General features: G+C 42.0%; 1 protein-coding gene across 1 annotated transcript; it reads left to right on the top strand.

The window, feature by feature from the left end:
• Window positions 1-3,471: 3,471 nt before the first annotated feature.
• Window positions 3,472-8,820, top strand: LOC127784830 (uncharacterized). The gene is made up of 6 exons (XM_052312225.1): window positions 3,472-3,923; window positions 5,813-5,955; window positions 7,045-7,188; window positions 7,364-7,549; window positions 7,807-7,931; window positions 8,336-8,820. Exons 1-6 carry the CDS (start codon window positions 3,497-3,499, stop codon window positions 8,562-8,564), a joined length of 1,254 nt encoding a protein of 417 aa, XP_052168185.1. The 5' UTR covers window positions 3,472-3,496; the 3' UTR covers window positions 8,565-8,820.
• Window positions 8,821-16,214: the final 7,394 nt, after the last annotated feature.

Here is a 16,214-nt window from a genome sequence, read left to right as displayed (position 1 = left end):
CCATCGGTGTAATTTAGTTACTAAGAGACAATGTTGAGAACCATCAGTGTAATAGTAAGTTGGTTACTACGAGAAATTTTATGGCAAGATCAATATGTTGTGTTGAGAACCATCGGTGTAATAGTAATTTATTTACTAAGAGGAATCTCGTGACGATACCAATACGTTAATTCTAAGTAATTTACTTACTAAGAAGGTATACGAAACAATTGGGAATACTAATATCCTAAGTAATTTATTACTAAGAGAAGAAACTGAGAGTAATCCATTTACTGAGAGAAGAAATAAATTTGGGAGTGCGGGAGGGTTAGTAACTTATTTACTCATACACTGATAGACTCAGTAATCTTGTTACTAATGGGCCAATCCAAAAGAAGTGCGGAAGGAAAGAAAAAAAAGTGTGGGCTATTTTCTGCGGGATTGATAGTGTGGGGAACTTGATAGTGTGGGGAACTTTTTGATAGTAACTTGTTTACTTATCGAACTAAAACCATTTATAGTAATTGATTTACTTAACGGAATGTTTTTTGGAGAGGGAGTAATGGGGGAGTTTGTGCGGGATGGATGTGGGGGGGGGGGGGGGCTGGGGTGGGGGTGGGGGAGGGGATGTTGTGAGGGGAGTAGTTTAGTTATAGCTCACCCTGGGTGCGGTTTAGCGCATCCCTATATATATATATACACATATACACATACACATACACATATACATATACACATATACACATACACATACAGATATACATATATACATATACACATATATATATACATATACACATATACATATACATATATACATATACACACACACATATACATATACACATATACATATACATATATATATATATATATATACATATACATATACATATATATATATATATATATATATTACTTGCTTTCATCAAAGTCTAAGCAGGGGTTAATTTAATATAAGGGTAGAGTGACACGAAACGAAGTTTTTAGATTACTTCATAATAAATAATTCTAAACTAAGTGGAAGAAGAGATAGAAAGAACTCAATTCCTATACTTCTAATATACACTCAAACTCTAGTCTACATTTGCTAGTATACAATAATGTGGCCAATACCCCCTAACAGTGCCCTTCCGGTGTTTCGAGCGACCACCTCGGGTTGCCGAGTTTCTTACGACAATCTGTCATGACCGTCCAACCGGGGCTAAATACGGAGTACCCTCCCAAAAAATTTGTCTTAGGAATATATACTAACGTGGAGGAATACTCATACTGAGCTGTCACCATCAGCGGGCTACCTCTACTATCCCGCAGCATATATGCCCAGATAGTGATATTTAGTAATCTAAGCACCATGTTTACATTAATAAATACTACTCTACACCTCTGTAGTTGATATAGAGCAACTGATAACTTGGACACTAAACCCACACCATTGCACTTCTCTGATAGGCTACCTACACAATTATAACAACACAAATATAAAATAAGAGCAGTAGTTAGACTAAGTAATGTACCGAGACATGGTTTAAATTAGATGTGGCACTTACCTCCACTATAAAACATGCCCTTACTACGCCTAGTAAGTCCTAAGCTGTGGCCTAAGTTCCCAGCTGTTTCAGGCTTAGAATGTGTCCGTAACTTTTAACAATGAAAGACACGCTTCCCGGGACGCAACGAGCTAAAACCCATCTGGAAAGGTGTTGACCCATTGACTGCGTAGGGCGACGCCTTTCCTTATAACTTAAGCTAACTAGCCAAGTAGGGATCCCTTGGCTATAAGGCTGACACCCTTTAATGTTTTGACACCATCGTTTGAAGAAATTATATTTTACCCGAGTGGATGCGCATGTGGGAATGTTTTGTAGTGCTCGTGTGGATCTTTCAAAACCTATCTAAGGGTTTTTGACACTATTGGTTGCTTGACACTATTGGTTGCGAAACTTATATTTTATTTGTGTTCGTGTGCTTGTGGAAATGATTGGTAGTGCATAAAAGAAATATAAGGAAGCTGTTGAAACTCCTCATTTGTCACCTTTTTGTTTGGTGAATGATTTGTAGTGGCATATGAAATCCCTCCTAACCTTTGCAATGTAAATTTTGCGTCTATGGGGATCTCTCGACACTATTTGTTGGTAAAATTTTGCGCAAATGGGTGAGCATGTGGGAATGTTTTGTAGTATGCATATGGAATTGCTTGAAACAAATCTATAGTGTCTCATTTGCCCGTATGGAGATGTTTTGACACTATTGATAGTGAAACTTATATTTCATAAGAGTAGGTGCGAATATGGAATTGATTTGCAGTGCACATATGGAACTGCAGCCTCTAATGTCACTTCTACGCATATGGGGATTTTTTCTTTGACACCATTGATTGTGACCTTATAGTTTACACAAGCGGATGTGCATGGTAATAACTTGAGTTCACGTATTAAATTGCTTGAAACTCTTTAATGACGCTTTTGTGCATACGTGGAATATTTTGATATCATTGACTGTGAAACTTATATTTTACACATGAGGACGATAAAAGTTTTGGCAAAAGTGCGGCGATTGGGGACAACCGTGTGCCATGCCAATCAAGGATGATCGTGCGGCACGCTGTTCAAGGATGACCATGTGGCGTAATGTTTGAGGATGACCGAGGTATAATGGGAGATGGCCGTCCGTGGAGGTGGAGCAGTGGTTGGATTCAATGAACGAGAAATGAGTAAAAGTTGTTGGCCCATTCTGGAATGGATGATTTGCTCATGCTTTAGGAGGCGCGTTACATGGTGGGAAAAAAATAAACGGAATTGCTAAAAAACCGTCGCAAGTTTTTTGGGGAAAAAAACTTTCAAATGTAACTATAGCACAGTTGTAATGTAACTACAATGTAATTACATTATAGTTACATATATTATTTTAATACTATATGCTATATAACTGCACTGTAATATATGATATAAAGTTACATATACTATTTTAATACTATATGCAGGTTATATTATAATTATAGTTTAGTTATAGTGGAATTATACTATAATTACTCCATCCGTACTCGTAATGACAATATTTAATTCAAACCTTCGGAATATAAATCATGAATAACTTTTAAGTTGTTGAGTTTAAAAATATAAAAATTATATGAATAGATTTGCCCTGAAAAATACTTTCATAAAAGTATACATATATCACTTTTCAATAAATATTTTTATAGAAACAAGAAGTCAAAGTTGTGTTTTAGAGACCGTGTCGCTGTCCAAAACAACTTCCTTCACGAGTACGGAAGGAGTCTTCACGAGTACGGAAGGAGTATAAGTTTAGATTTGAAGGTTCATCAAGAAAAACTTGAGGCAGTTTTTTTTAAGATAGTATCAAAAATAGCTTCTCTACAAAATATGATCAAATTTTTTTTAAAAATCTACAATTTATAAATTGCTCACCGCAGCAAAGCGCTGACCGAAGTGGCTCTGGTAGTGGTAAGCAAGGCGGCGTTATACGCCAAGTTAAACTTTTTAGGCGAGATCGGCTTATGAAAGCGCCAACAAACACCCCGATCGAAACCACCAGACCAGATCTCATCCCGACTTCCCGAGCACCAGCACCACCCGAGGAAGAAGAGTCTTCTTCCCACGCGGCTTGTCCGAGCCGAGCGAATGCGATTGTAAAGCACCGTCGTGAACCTGACGACGAGCTCCAGGCGGCGGCGATGGGGTGCTCCTTCTCCGGGCTGAACGCGCTCTACGACACCGTCGGCGGCGGCGGAGGCGACATCTGGGTCAACGACTACCGCTTCCGCGTCGTCCGCAGGCTCGGTGACGCCGGGCCAGCGGGGTCCTTCGTCTTCCTTGTCAAGGAGGTTGTCGCCGCCGCCACCGCCTCCGACGGCACTGGTGGGGCGGTGCCCGGCGCCTCTGGGCTCGCCAAGAAGAAGGGCATCGATCCATCCCACATCTCAGGTCTCCTCTTTGTCTCTCTCTCTCTCCCTTCCTCCCTCACTCCCTCTCTCACCCACATGAACTCAGATCTGAGGGTGGTTCGGTTGGATCGCGCGTGAATGGATTTGGATCTGCTCAATGTCTTGATTGGTTGGATGGATCATTATGTGTCACAAGAATGAGTTTTCCTTTTTATTCAGATCAACGCATGAGTTCTCTCATTTCTGTTAAATCCACGCAGCCTCAGTTTCTGTTAAGGTGGTCTATTGAGGATTCTTTAGTTTAGAGTGAATTTCACAAAACTACACGTTTTGTAGTCCAAGTTGTAGAAAACCACACACACTTTGACACTTGGCACTTAAGTACATATATTTTGGTAGTGTATGGTAGTGTAGTTTCACAAAACCACACTATCAATGAATGGATTCACCCGTGAGATGACGTGACTATTTCATCTAGGACGAGGACATGTCATCCTATTAACCGCCATCGCACGAAATTAATAGGATGCCGACTTCATCCTAGATGGAACGACCACGTCATCTCACGGGTGAATCTATTCATCGATAGTGTGGTTTTGTGAAACTAAACTACCAAAATATATGTATTTAAGTGCCAAGTGTCAAAATGTTTGTGGTTTTCTACAACTTGAACCATAAAACATGAACCATAAAACATGTAGTTTTGTGAAATTTACTCTTTAGTTTATTCTGGTAGTCATGTCGATGCCCATATGAAATTTCCCCCTTTTTCGGATGGAAGCTAATATTAACTTTTCAAGAAAGCTGAGACATATTGTATGACTAGCTGCTAACCACGCTTTCCACGTGGTCTCGTAACTCACTTCATAATTTGGTAGCCTTGTCACATTGGAGTAATTTATATTCCTCATTTTAGCAATCTCAGTCGGTGATCAGTGTGCTAGGAGACAATCCGGCCCACTAGGCATTAATTTTTGTTGACATTACCTTAAAAGTCTTTGTGATTATCAGCAAACATCAATACCAGGTACGGTGAACATTCCGTTTCTAGCTTAATCATTTATTTTCTAACTTAAGCTCTGCTTGGCTTAGTTTGTGATTTTTCATTTTACTTTGATATTAGAATTAGTTATAAGGCTTCTCTGTCACTTGTTGACATTCAGGATATAAATCTTAGATCAGCGCTTGCAATGGTTACTTCACCGCCCTAATTGTTATCAGTTGTGGCATGCGAGGCTGACCATTTCATGAAGACCAATTCGTGCAGAAGAATGAGAAGAAAGCTTTTAACTCAATTATTACCTTGGTTGGTTGGGAGATTTGGACGCATATGAACCCTATTGTGTTTTTAATGGTGCAACCCCTAGTGTGGCGACTGTTGTTATTCAAATAGTGGCTAATGAAGGAGCACTTCGGTGCTTGCCTGGAGCCTCAAAGCTCCAAGATTTGTTTGCTAGGTCGATGGCCCTTGTGCCCTAGGGTATTTGTTTATGGTTGTCTTTTTTTTTTTTTTTTTTTTTTTTTTTTTGTAAGACATGTTGGTGTGGGGGTGTTTTTTTTTCTCTCTCTAATTCCCCACCCTTTGTTCTTTTCTCTCTTGCTTAATGAAATGATGCACATATCTCCTGCTTGTTCCAAAAAAAGGAATGGATCTAGGCAGCCTAGATTGCTAGATAGGAATTGCACATAAAGATAAATGGAGCAAACTCAATTTACTGGATAATAAAGTCAGGAATCAATAGCAAATAGGTTTGCAATGTACCGATCACAGGCAATAACCAAAGTATACCTGAATAGCAAAACAGCCTAAATAAAACCTAACCTAAATGTGTTTTATTTTTCATGTACCATTGTGTTTTGATAGCTCTGTTGTGCTTGGTAATCTGACTTTCTTTTTATGCTTATTATTTCTGTACTTTGATTTTTCAGCTGATGGAACATATGCCTTGAAGAAAGTTCTTATTCAGAATGAACAGCACTTAGAGCAAGTTCGACAGGAGATCCGAGTGTCCTCTCAATTCAGTCATCCAAATCTACTTCCTCTTCTTGAAAATGCTATTATTGCAGTTAAGGTAAGATGGGCTAAAGAAATCTAGTGACTATTTCCTGATGATTACAGTTTTACTGTTTATCTTCCATCATCTATGCATAATTACATGGTAATATCGAACCTTTGGTCTCTATGCACACCAAGTTGAAATGTCACTCCCTCCGGTCACGGGAACATATACTGCAAAGTCTAAATTGCAACATTCACCAGTATTTTTCTTTATGATATATCTATAGAAACCAGTAAAATTAAAATACTATTTAAGTACTTTCTGAACATATATATGCACATGATTTTTATGCATTCAATCGTAATATTTTTAAAGACATTGATTCTCAAAGTTTTAGAAATTTTACTGGATGCATGCCCACAAGGACATGTTTTTGTGACCAGAAGAAGTAATTCATTTTTTTAATATTTTCATTCTAAAGCAGTCAAGTAGGCATGTTCAATCCATATCAAACTCTATATACAAATGCTTATCGCAATTTCTTTAATGTGCTGAATAAATGCCCCAGTTGTTGCTATTCTGCTGCTAGGATCTCAGAAAAGTAGTTTCTAGGGCAGATGTATCTGGATACAGTTTCAATCTCTTCTTGCAATGGATAAGCTTTTCTTTAGGCGGTTATTTATATTACAAATTAGTTTTCTTTAGCAAGTGAAAATCTCAGTACAGGGAATGTGTATGCAAGTGAATTACAGTGTACAATCACAGAAGCTGAGATCCATTAATCCTCTTTAAGCACTCATGCACAAAAGAACACCAAGATTGGTAGTAGATGCAATAAACTGCACTCATGATTTTGAACTGGTAAAGAGATATACTTATTTACCTAGTTTGCATACCTTTATCCGGATATCGAAAATTGGGTATGTAGTTTCACAGTGCGCCAGTTATGTGCAACCGGCATTGGCACACTGGGCGGAACCCTGGAACATTGATATTTCTGAGAATTGAAACCCTGAGACTCACACTACTCTATATGTATGCTTCATTTGTTCTTGGAGTTCCCATTAGAAGTTCTGTATAGTACACACTTGTGCTTACTTATCCTTCCACTGCCCTTTAAATATGTGTCATTAAAAGCAGTTGTTTTTTGTATGGGTGTAGGGTGTGCAAGATGGGTCGCAGAATCATGAGGCTTACTTGTTGTTCCCAGTTCATTTGGATGGAACCTTGCAAGATATCAACAAAAATATGCTAGAAAAGAAAGAATATTTTCCAACAATCAGTATTCTCCAAATATTCCGCCAGGTAAATGCTTCATCTTCAGCTTCTCCCATGATGTAGTATAACATAAAGAGTTGCAAAATTTACGAATGGCTGAAATGGCATTTTGTCTCAATCTCCTTTGGGAATTATATCAGCTGTTGGTAGCTATTTCTTGCCAGAATTGGGCTATTATTTATATGATTCGTGTTGCCTACAGCTATGTGCAGGACTGAAACATATGCACAGTTTTGACCCACCTTATTCTCATAATGGGGTTAAACCAGACAATGTTCTCATAACTCAGAGGAAGGATCAACCTCATCTTGCCATTTTGATGGATTTTGAAAGTGCCCGTCCTGCAAGAATAGCCATTAGATCTCAAGCAGATGCTATGCAGTTACAGGTACCTTTCTGTCTATCTAAATATGCAAAACAAACCCTTAGTTCCATTTATATTACAGCTTGTTGAGATAGACAGATTGTATGGAAAGTTAGCATAAACGACACATGGAAAATTCTGTTCAACAGCTTTTTAGTCATTAACAGGCACTGGAAAATCATTTGCAGCAAATATCATGCTATCTTTAATCTTGGTGGTTTTATATTTAAATATAATGAGCAATGGATTTACTATTTTGGCTCCGAATTGAATTCATGCAGGAATGGGCATCAGAGCACTGTTCTGCACACTACCGAGCTCCTGAATTGTGGGAGTGTCCAACTCATGCTGACATTGATGAGAGGACAGATATATGGTCTTTGGGATGCTGTCTTTATGCAATGATGTAAGATTTTCTTATGCAAAACTGGCCATTGGCCTTATCATTTAAGTTAATCTCTCCATACTTAGCAATTGACTGTATGAATTTTTAGGATTCACTACAGTTGTATTGCCTAAATGAAACATTTTAAGGAATTTATCAAAACATCAAGTATCAAATATTCTATGTTCTGAAAAAAAAAATACTACTATGGTAGTTATGTAGAAAGTACCCCATGCATTAGAGTCTCAGAAAAAAAAGGTCTTCCTCGTCCCTCAATTCCTGCCTTGGTTTGTTTTCGTCCCTCAAATATAAAACCGTGTAAAACCAACAGTTTCATCCTGCCCCTTGAAGGCTAACTTATTTGCTGAATGTTGTATGTTACATTTTACGTTCTAGGTCATTTAACCCTATTATTGTTTTTATAGGTACGGAAAATCTCCATTTGATTATGAACTTGATGAAGCTGCTGGTGAGAGCTTACAGTCAGTTACAAAGAGTGCTCAAATTAAATGGCCTACTGAAGCTGGCCCCTCGTATCCTGATTCTCTCCGCAAGTTTGTAACTTGGATGCTGCAGCCTCATCCTGCAGTTCGTCCCCACATTGATGATATCATCATCCACGTTGATAAGCTCATTGCAAAGTACTCAATTTGACCTGACTAAATGGAGCTTCTTCCATAGAAAATGTTATGTAAGTCAATAGAACATCTACTTGATTCATTAAATGTGATAAATATAAGTTGGTTTCTTGATTTTATTTTTGTGCTAAAGTGAAGAGAGAGAGAGAGAGAGAGAGAGAGAGAGAGAGAGAGAGAGAGCGTTTATTGGTAGATTGTATTCACCAATTTATGAACCTACTATTGTTCATGAGTACAATTCCATGTAGATCTATGATTTTATTTTCGGTGCCCACTGTTACGTCGGAGTACTAAGTAATGTCATTTTGATGGTTTCTCCTTGTAATTCTGTAAATTTGTTCTCTTTTCTTGAAGAATGTAATAGCTAAGTCAAGTAGGAGTAGCACTTATTGAGTACTTGCACAATAACGCTGCATTTAGCTCTAGGAGTTGTTATAAAGCTCTCAGTCCTACCACTCCTAAATTTAGCTCTAAGAGTTGGATCTGAAGTAGAGATTCCACAGGCTAAATTTAGCTCCACCTCTCGTTCATTTTGTGAGAGCGCTCAACCTAACTTTGCTCCCATTTTAGATGTACTCTATAGCTTGAGAGGTGGAGTTGGAGCTAAAGCTGTGCCAAACAAACCTTTAGTATAGACCAATCAAATTTTTGGAGCTAACTAAAATTGTATTACTGCTGACTGAAATTTTTGGAGCTAACTAAAATTGTATTACTGCTGGCTGTGTTTGCTGGTGGGGAGTTTGGAACTAAACAATCCGCACGGAAAATGGAGCGGTCTATTAGCATAGGTTTATTTGAAGCATAGGTGCTTTCTATTTGCTTGATGGACTAGTAGTATATTTTTAGTAGAGTAACGGCTTAGTAGGCCTTGCTGATTAGTTAATGTGGAGTGGTGCCGGATGGACGCGCCACACGCGCGGGATGGACGGCTGTCTCAGCGTTGTGTGATAACGCTATTGTGAGAGGCCTCTCCGATTAGATTTTACGTTATAAAAGATCTAAATGTACTCATAGCATGACACAACTAGAAAAAAAACCAACTCTTTTCCTGGAAGCAGCGAGTAGGAGAGGAGGCAAAAGAAGTTCACCGATTAGATTTTACGTTATAAAAGATCTAAATGTACTCATAGCATGACACAACTAGAAAAAAAACCAACTCTTTTCCCGGAAGCAGCGAGTAGGAGAGGAGGCAAAAGAAGTTCACCGGCAGCAACGTATATTCGACGTGGTAGCTGGCTGGCCGCTGGCTGCCCTGGAAGTGCAACTGTTGCTTATCTGGCAAATATCAGTCCTAGAGGCGTTGAGACGATGAGGCATCGTCGGCTAGGGGCGTCAGTCCGTGTTCGCCGGCTGATGCTGGCACCGGCGAAGATGATGACAGCCAGCTAGCACACCATCGGAGGAGGTTTCTTGTCGTGAGGCTCGCGAGGCTCACGCTAGAGAGAACCTGTCGAAGAATGGAGCTGGTAACGGCGTTTTCTTCTAAGCCAAAAAATCACGTCGACGGAACGCTGATCTCTTCAGGCTCCCGTTTCTTAGTTTTGCTGGATGAAGTACAGGGTGATAAATCCTCGGCATCATCCACAAAAGCGTTCATTGCAGAGGCTGAAATTGGTTTTTCGGGGAAAGATATCTCGTATGAGCGGAGGAGGATATTAGCGCTTCGTCGGCTGGTTTAAAGCAGGGACAACAGCGCAACGAGTCATTGACTCGCTTGTCGGCCATGCTCATTGCCGACGAGCTGGGACTCCATGGCGGGGTGCCGGGGTCCGCTTCCACCTCCCAGAGTTTTATCACCGTGCAACTTCGGAGATGTCCTTGCGACAGCGTCAAACACGAAGGTTCAATATTCTTTTCCTACAACGTTTCAAACGAAACACCATCTCCTGGTGTCTTTTTCCGCTCCGGCAACCCCCTGGCCCCTGGGCATCGTCGATGGTCAATTTGAATGGCAGATCCAATATGGATGTGTTACCTCGACTTACGAAGAGTGGGCAAGTTTCGAACATTGAATCCCGGGCCTGACAAGAAACAAAGGCGCAACAAACCTTTCTGGCTTACACCTGGCTTTATGGCTCCTTTTGATATAACATGCCAAACGGGCGGTGGCATGGCCCAGGCATGGCCGTGCTTGGGCTAGAATCTGTTGGGCCGGCACGGCCCGACCAACACACCGGACCGTGCCGTGTCGGCCCACGTGCTCAACCTGTGGACCAGGCACAGCCCAATAATGGTCGGGCCGTGCCGGGCCGGCCCGAAGGCACGGTCTGCCAATCGTGCTTTCTTTCAATTAAGTCTATCTCTCCTCCCTTATCTTTCGGTTGTAACATATATATAACTAAAATAAGTCTATTTTACGTCCCTATCATTGGTTCATGGCATACAATATGTCTATTTGTCCTCCCTATTCTTTATGCCCTGTCTTACATGTGGTTGAAAATAAGTCTATTTCATCTTCTTGAAGTGCCGTGCTGGGCTGGACCACCGTGCCGAGCCATAGGCCCAGGCACGGCCCAACAGCCGGGCTGTGCCAGCACGGGCCTGACAACGACCGGACAGTGTTGTACCTGGGCTGGGCCAAAATCATGTGCCGTGGGCTGGGCCGTCGGGCCTCGGGCCTTATGGCCAACTATAACTACGAGGCGTGCGGCTAGGGTTTCTCCCACTGAGCCGACGTACGCCACCGTAGCGTGTCGAGCGATGGAGCGAGCTAGGTGAAACATCTAGGTTTGTGCAGCACGGTGATGCCAACGTGAGCCATGAGCCGAGATGTGAAGGGGATGGAAACTTTGGTGTTCATGACAATTTCCACCCTGGCCATGGAGGTGCTAGAGGCAATGGCGGCCATGACTATGGCGGAAATCCCTTCAGCCATGGTAGACATGGAGGTCCAGGGTATGGTGGAAAGAAGAATCACTAGCATGCTAGTCAGTTTTGCAATCAAGAACAAGCAGGTGCAGCGGGCTTTAGTTCGGCACCTAATGAATCGTCTAGCATGAACTTCGGTTCCAGAGAAATTTAGCTCGGTGCCAAGGCCAAGGTGTGATGGGCTATGGAGAAGCTTTTGTCAAGGCCGGTTTTGGCAGTGCTGGTAGCTGGTAGCTTTGGCACGATGGCAGCAAGTAGCAGGGCCGGTTTTGGTAGCACTAATGATGGCTACGGCAGTTGGTAGCAGCGTCGACTTTGGTCAAGAAGGTGCAGGTGATTATGGAGTGGCAACAGGATGGTGTTCGGCCAGTCGGCGCAGCTTGCTTCCGGTGGTCAGGCACCCAGGTACTATTGAGAGACCACTTTTACACACTCTTACATCATACTCGAACATGGAGAAATACTACACACTCTTACATCATACCCAAACATAGAGAAATACAAATGACGGACTTGGCTGTCACCACCTGTCGTCTACCTCACTTTCTGTGGGGCACACCCGCACACAACAATATTTTTATAGCCTAATCACCATGCTTATGTCAGTAAATAATATCACTAACTCCCCCAGGACTGTCACCCTACGAATGAACAGGTTGGAGCTAGAGTAACCTTTAAAGGTCATTGGAGCGTTACCGTAGCATCGATCGACTAGCCTAGGATGAAGCAGATATATGAAGTGTATACTACTCATAGAACATACACTCAATAAAGAATTATATAAACTATGAGTTTTATTTTAAATAAATAAAGAAGGTAATTCTATTAATTCGACTATAGTCTTACAGGAAGAGTAAAGTACTAAAGACATACCCGAAACTCCAAGAAGACTATAGGACCGAAGCTCCTAAATTTTATTCCTACTAGAAACTATAGAAAATACAAAGTGGAAGAGAGAATTGGTCCTTGAGGTGTGTGTTGTAAGTGAAAAGAGTGTACTCCTTTTATAGGCTCTCAATGGCGGTTGTATAGAGGTTGGAGGCTGTTATCCACGCATAACCGCCATTAGGAGTGCATGAAAAGGCGCCACGTGGAAGGGGAGTGCCGGGCGCGCCAAGCATGGTTTGGCCGAACTCATGCCACCGCCATCGCCCACCAACTTTGGTGAGGGACTGCCATGTGGGCCCCTAAGACGGTTCTGGGCGGTTGGCCTCACTTTGAGTTGGTTTAAGCTGACTTGTGGGTCCCTCAAAGTGAAGGATAAACCACGTGCGAGCTTCATTTATCCTTCACTTTGATGTAGAATTCTTACAACTGTGTTAATTCTCTAATCCTAATACAACTAATAATTGGTATACGTGTAAGAAATGCTATTTTTCCCTTTATTCATTATGTGATGTGACTATGGCTACTATGAATACAACCGTTGCTCACGTTATGGATCAACAAGAAGACATCAAGATCAAGTCCTCCAAATGCTGGAATCCGATTCGGCCACTTGCTACATTGCTGATTTCAAATAGCCTCCAAATCTGCATACAAGCTCCATTTTGGGCCCATGAGTACTTGATGGAAAGCTCTCATAGTCCTGTTTCCAACGGATCCAGTCTCATCATGAAATTCCATCCTAGTCATCCACAATCACATAACACAAGGTGTTGCGTCACCTATAATGGGCCTATGGACTTGTAACTTCATCTGGGACCCCAGCCCAAGTGGGGCCCATGTGGGGTGCGCCCCAACCAGGTGGAGCACGACCCTAGGGACCCCTTGGTCGTCCTCCCACCACCTTGAATGGCTAGGTACCCCTTCATGGTTTTTCGGGTTTTGTTTAGATTAAAGTTTAGCTTTGCTACTTTGCTGTGTAATACCGTGATCGGTTAGATCGCTGGTTTGCTCGTTACGAAAACCCAACTTATCATTTATATTTGATTCATATTTGTAATTCAGATTACTTTTATCTTGCTCTTGCTTGTTTCTTCGATTTGCTTGTGGGAATAAAGTTGATCTACATTGGCAAGTTCAACAACCCACAGAGAGGTATGTCAATATGATGAGGACATCAACACCATCGATACATCCACGTCCCCACAAGTACAACTTCATGGTCCTATTACCCGCACCCGTGCACGTAAACTCAACTATCATGTGAGTTCTTTCTTGAGTTCATGTTCCTCTTCTTTATACCCCGGAGACGCGTGCACTCTTGTTTTATTTAGTAACGATGGAGAGGATCCAAAGGGGATAGGATTCGCATGGGGTGGATTCGGACTGCAGGACAGCGCCAACTTCTGACGGCCACCACGACTTTATGCAAACTCTGATTTGGGCATGCAAGTACTTCATGGAAAGCTCATCAATTCTACTTTCAGAAGAATCCAGCCACATATCCATATCTGTTCTAGGGCGGTCGCAATTGTCGTTTTACTCCCGACTGTTTTCTATCCACGGTGTTGCGTCACCTCTTTTGGCCCAATGGGTTGTGTATTATCAAGTTAGGCCCATTAGGGGTGTGTCCTAGGGTTGGAGCACGACCCTGTGGTCGTTCTTCCCCTCTTCTTATACCTCTAGCCGCCGCCAAGAACACTCGGGTTTTGATTATAGTGTTAGCTACTTGCTACCTGCTCGCAGCGCGCGTGGTGGCTAAACCGCCTATCTGCCAATAATCAGAACCCTGCCATATTGTGTTTTTGATAGTCAAACTTACATCTTCATCTAGCAATTCAGTGCTTGTTCTACTTGTTCTTGCTTGTTCTTCGATTGCTTGCAGGACGAGTGCCCTCGTGGCCGGGTTGACGCGCACCACAAGTTCGCGGTGACCATTGGAGACGGTGTATCAGTTGCTAAAACACAGCGTCCTTGGATGGTTGTAGTCGGACCGAGAACGTCATCTTCATCCAATCGAGTTATCCCCCACCTCTCATCGAAAGATCGAGACACAAACCCTAGCGGGTTCACATCATGTGGTATCAGAGCGTGGTTGATCGATGAGAGATTTTACCCTTCCCTTCGTCGTTTAATTTTTTTCCCTATAGTCTAGAAAAAGGCAACAAAAAAATATAGTATATTAGTTTTCCCGTGATCCTATAACCCTTGAGCATTTTTTTTACTAGTACTGCTTAGTTAGGGCTTGTTGAGTTTTCGATTGCATCGGTTGTGTTAGTTTGCTGGTCTTAGTGTGAAGGCGATTAGAGTTTCGAGTTCTTGCCACCGCACATCGCCATCCTCATCACCGCCGTCATCCATCATCACTTTTGCCGTCATCACTGCCATCGCAATCACCCACCAAGTCCCTTTCCATTTGTGTTTGATCTGTTGCTGCTAGCGATTGTGAGTTGCCCTTCATCCTGCCACCACTAGAAAGGAAATAGAACCATGATTCGAGTGACCTTCCATAAAACAGTCATATCTTTTTCATACGGACTCGAAATTAGGCATATAATATATCCACGGACATCTACAGAAAAAGTTACACCTGTTTCTCCCCCGCTTCACTAGGTTTGGCAAATTTAAAATCGCCAAATTCCGCTTGCAAAATTCTGTTTTTGTGGCGAGAAGCTTCGGGACCTATTCGGATAGAACCTTGAAAAAATTATATATGCTTCATATTGTGTCCGTTTGAGCTGAGAATTTATGTGGTTGGTTCTAGTGTGCTCCTGGTTGTGGAAAAAAATAAAAAAAATAATAAAAAAAGTCGCATCTCTCTCCTCAGCACTAGAGAGAGAAAGCAAAGAAAAAGGAGCCGACTTGTGAGCACACCCCACCATTCCCCTTTGTCACCACCTTCCACTGTTCCCTGTTATCACCACCATTTTCTTGTTATCGTTGCTATTTGGGTTTGTGTTTTGTGGTGTCCTTTGTGGTTAGGCTCGCGTCTCTACTTCGACTAGCCTAGGAACAGCACTGTACACTATACCCTTGAGTGATTATTCAACTTGCTTTGGCTAACATGGTTTCTAGTTTTCTCTTGAGCATTGCTTTCAGCCCACTGACAGCTCCACCACAAACCTGACTACAGCTTGACAGGTCTTGTTGCTACAGCACCGATACACCTCGTTCCACGGTTGCTGACTTGTGGGTTGCCGTCCCCTCCTGTGGGCAAGGTAAGAACTGGTAAGAGCTTGTGAGACAGGCTGCGAGTAAACTGAGAGTGAGCGTCTTGCAAAATCTACATCCCAATAGTTGTAGGGCTTATATTACATCCTTTGTTGTTTTGTTGTCCTTGTTTTGTAAACCATGGCAGGTCCAGAGGATATAGACGAGGAGGGTGCATCTCATTCCCCAAGCACCAAAGGCATCATACAATATTTTACAAGGCAAGTGAAGCAGCACACAGAAGGACTTGATGCAGATTTTTAGGTGACAAACGAGAAGATTGGACAATTGGAGTCCACGCAGATCGCCACCAACACCAAGCTTACAGGGTTGGAGACATCAGTCGCCCGCATTGACACTAGCCTTGCTGCTCTTGTGAGCCATTTTGATGCTCTCAATGCCGGAGGCAATGGTGGGCATAATGAAGATGACATTGACGGTGAGTATGTCGAGGATAATTTGGAGGATGAATATATTGCTGACACTGAACAAGATGATCAAGATGCTCGTGATCATCGACGGCTACGCAACAATCGTCGAGGTATGGGTGGTCACCGCCGACGCGAGGTACGCAACAATGATGATGCTTTTTCTAAAATTAAATTGAAGATACCTCCTTTTGATGGAAAATATGATCCTGATGCGTACCTTTCTTGGGAGATTGCTGTTGACCAAAAGTTTGCATGCCATGAATTTCCTGAGA

The sequence above is a fragment of the Oryza glaberrima genome, chromosome 9 (assembly GCF_000147395.1).
Source record: "Oryza glaberrima chromosome 9, OglaRS2, whole genome shotgun sequence".
Classification (NCBI taxonomy): Eukaryota; Viridiplantae; Streptophyta; class Magnoliopsida; order Poales; family Poaceae; genus Oryza; species Oryza glaberrima.
The sequence above is the reverse complement of the archived record's forward strand: the minus strand, read 5'-3'. Positions and strand labels throughout refer to the sequence as shown.

Bases quoted from the DNA above. Each gene is read 5' to 3' on its own strand.
- LOC127784830 (XM_052312225.1), top strand. From the start codon at position 3,497: ATGAAAGCGCCAACAAACACCCCGATCGAAACCACCAGACCAGATCTC. The intron at 5,956-7,044 runs GTAAGATGGGCT...GTATGGGTGTAG, and splicing joins ATGCTATTATTGCAGTTAAG to GGTGTGCAAGATGGGTCGCA. The intron at 7,189-7,363 runs GTAAATGCTTCA...TGTTGCCTACAG, and splicing joins TTCTCCAAATATTCCGCCAG to CTATGTGCAGGACTGAAACA.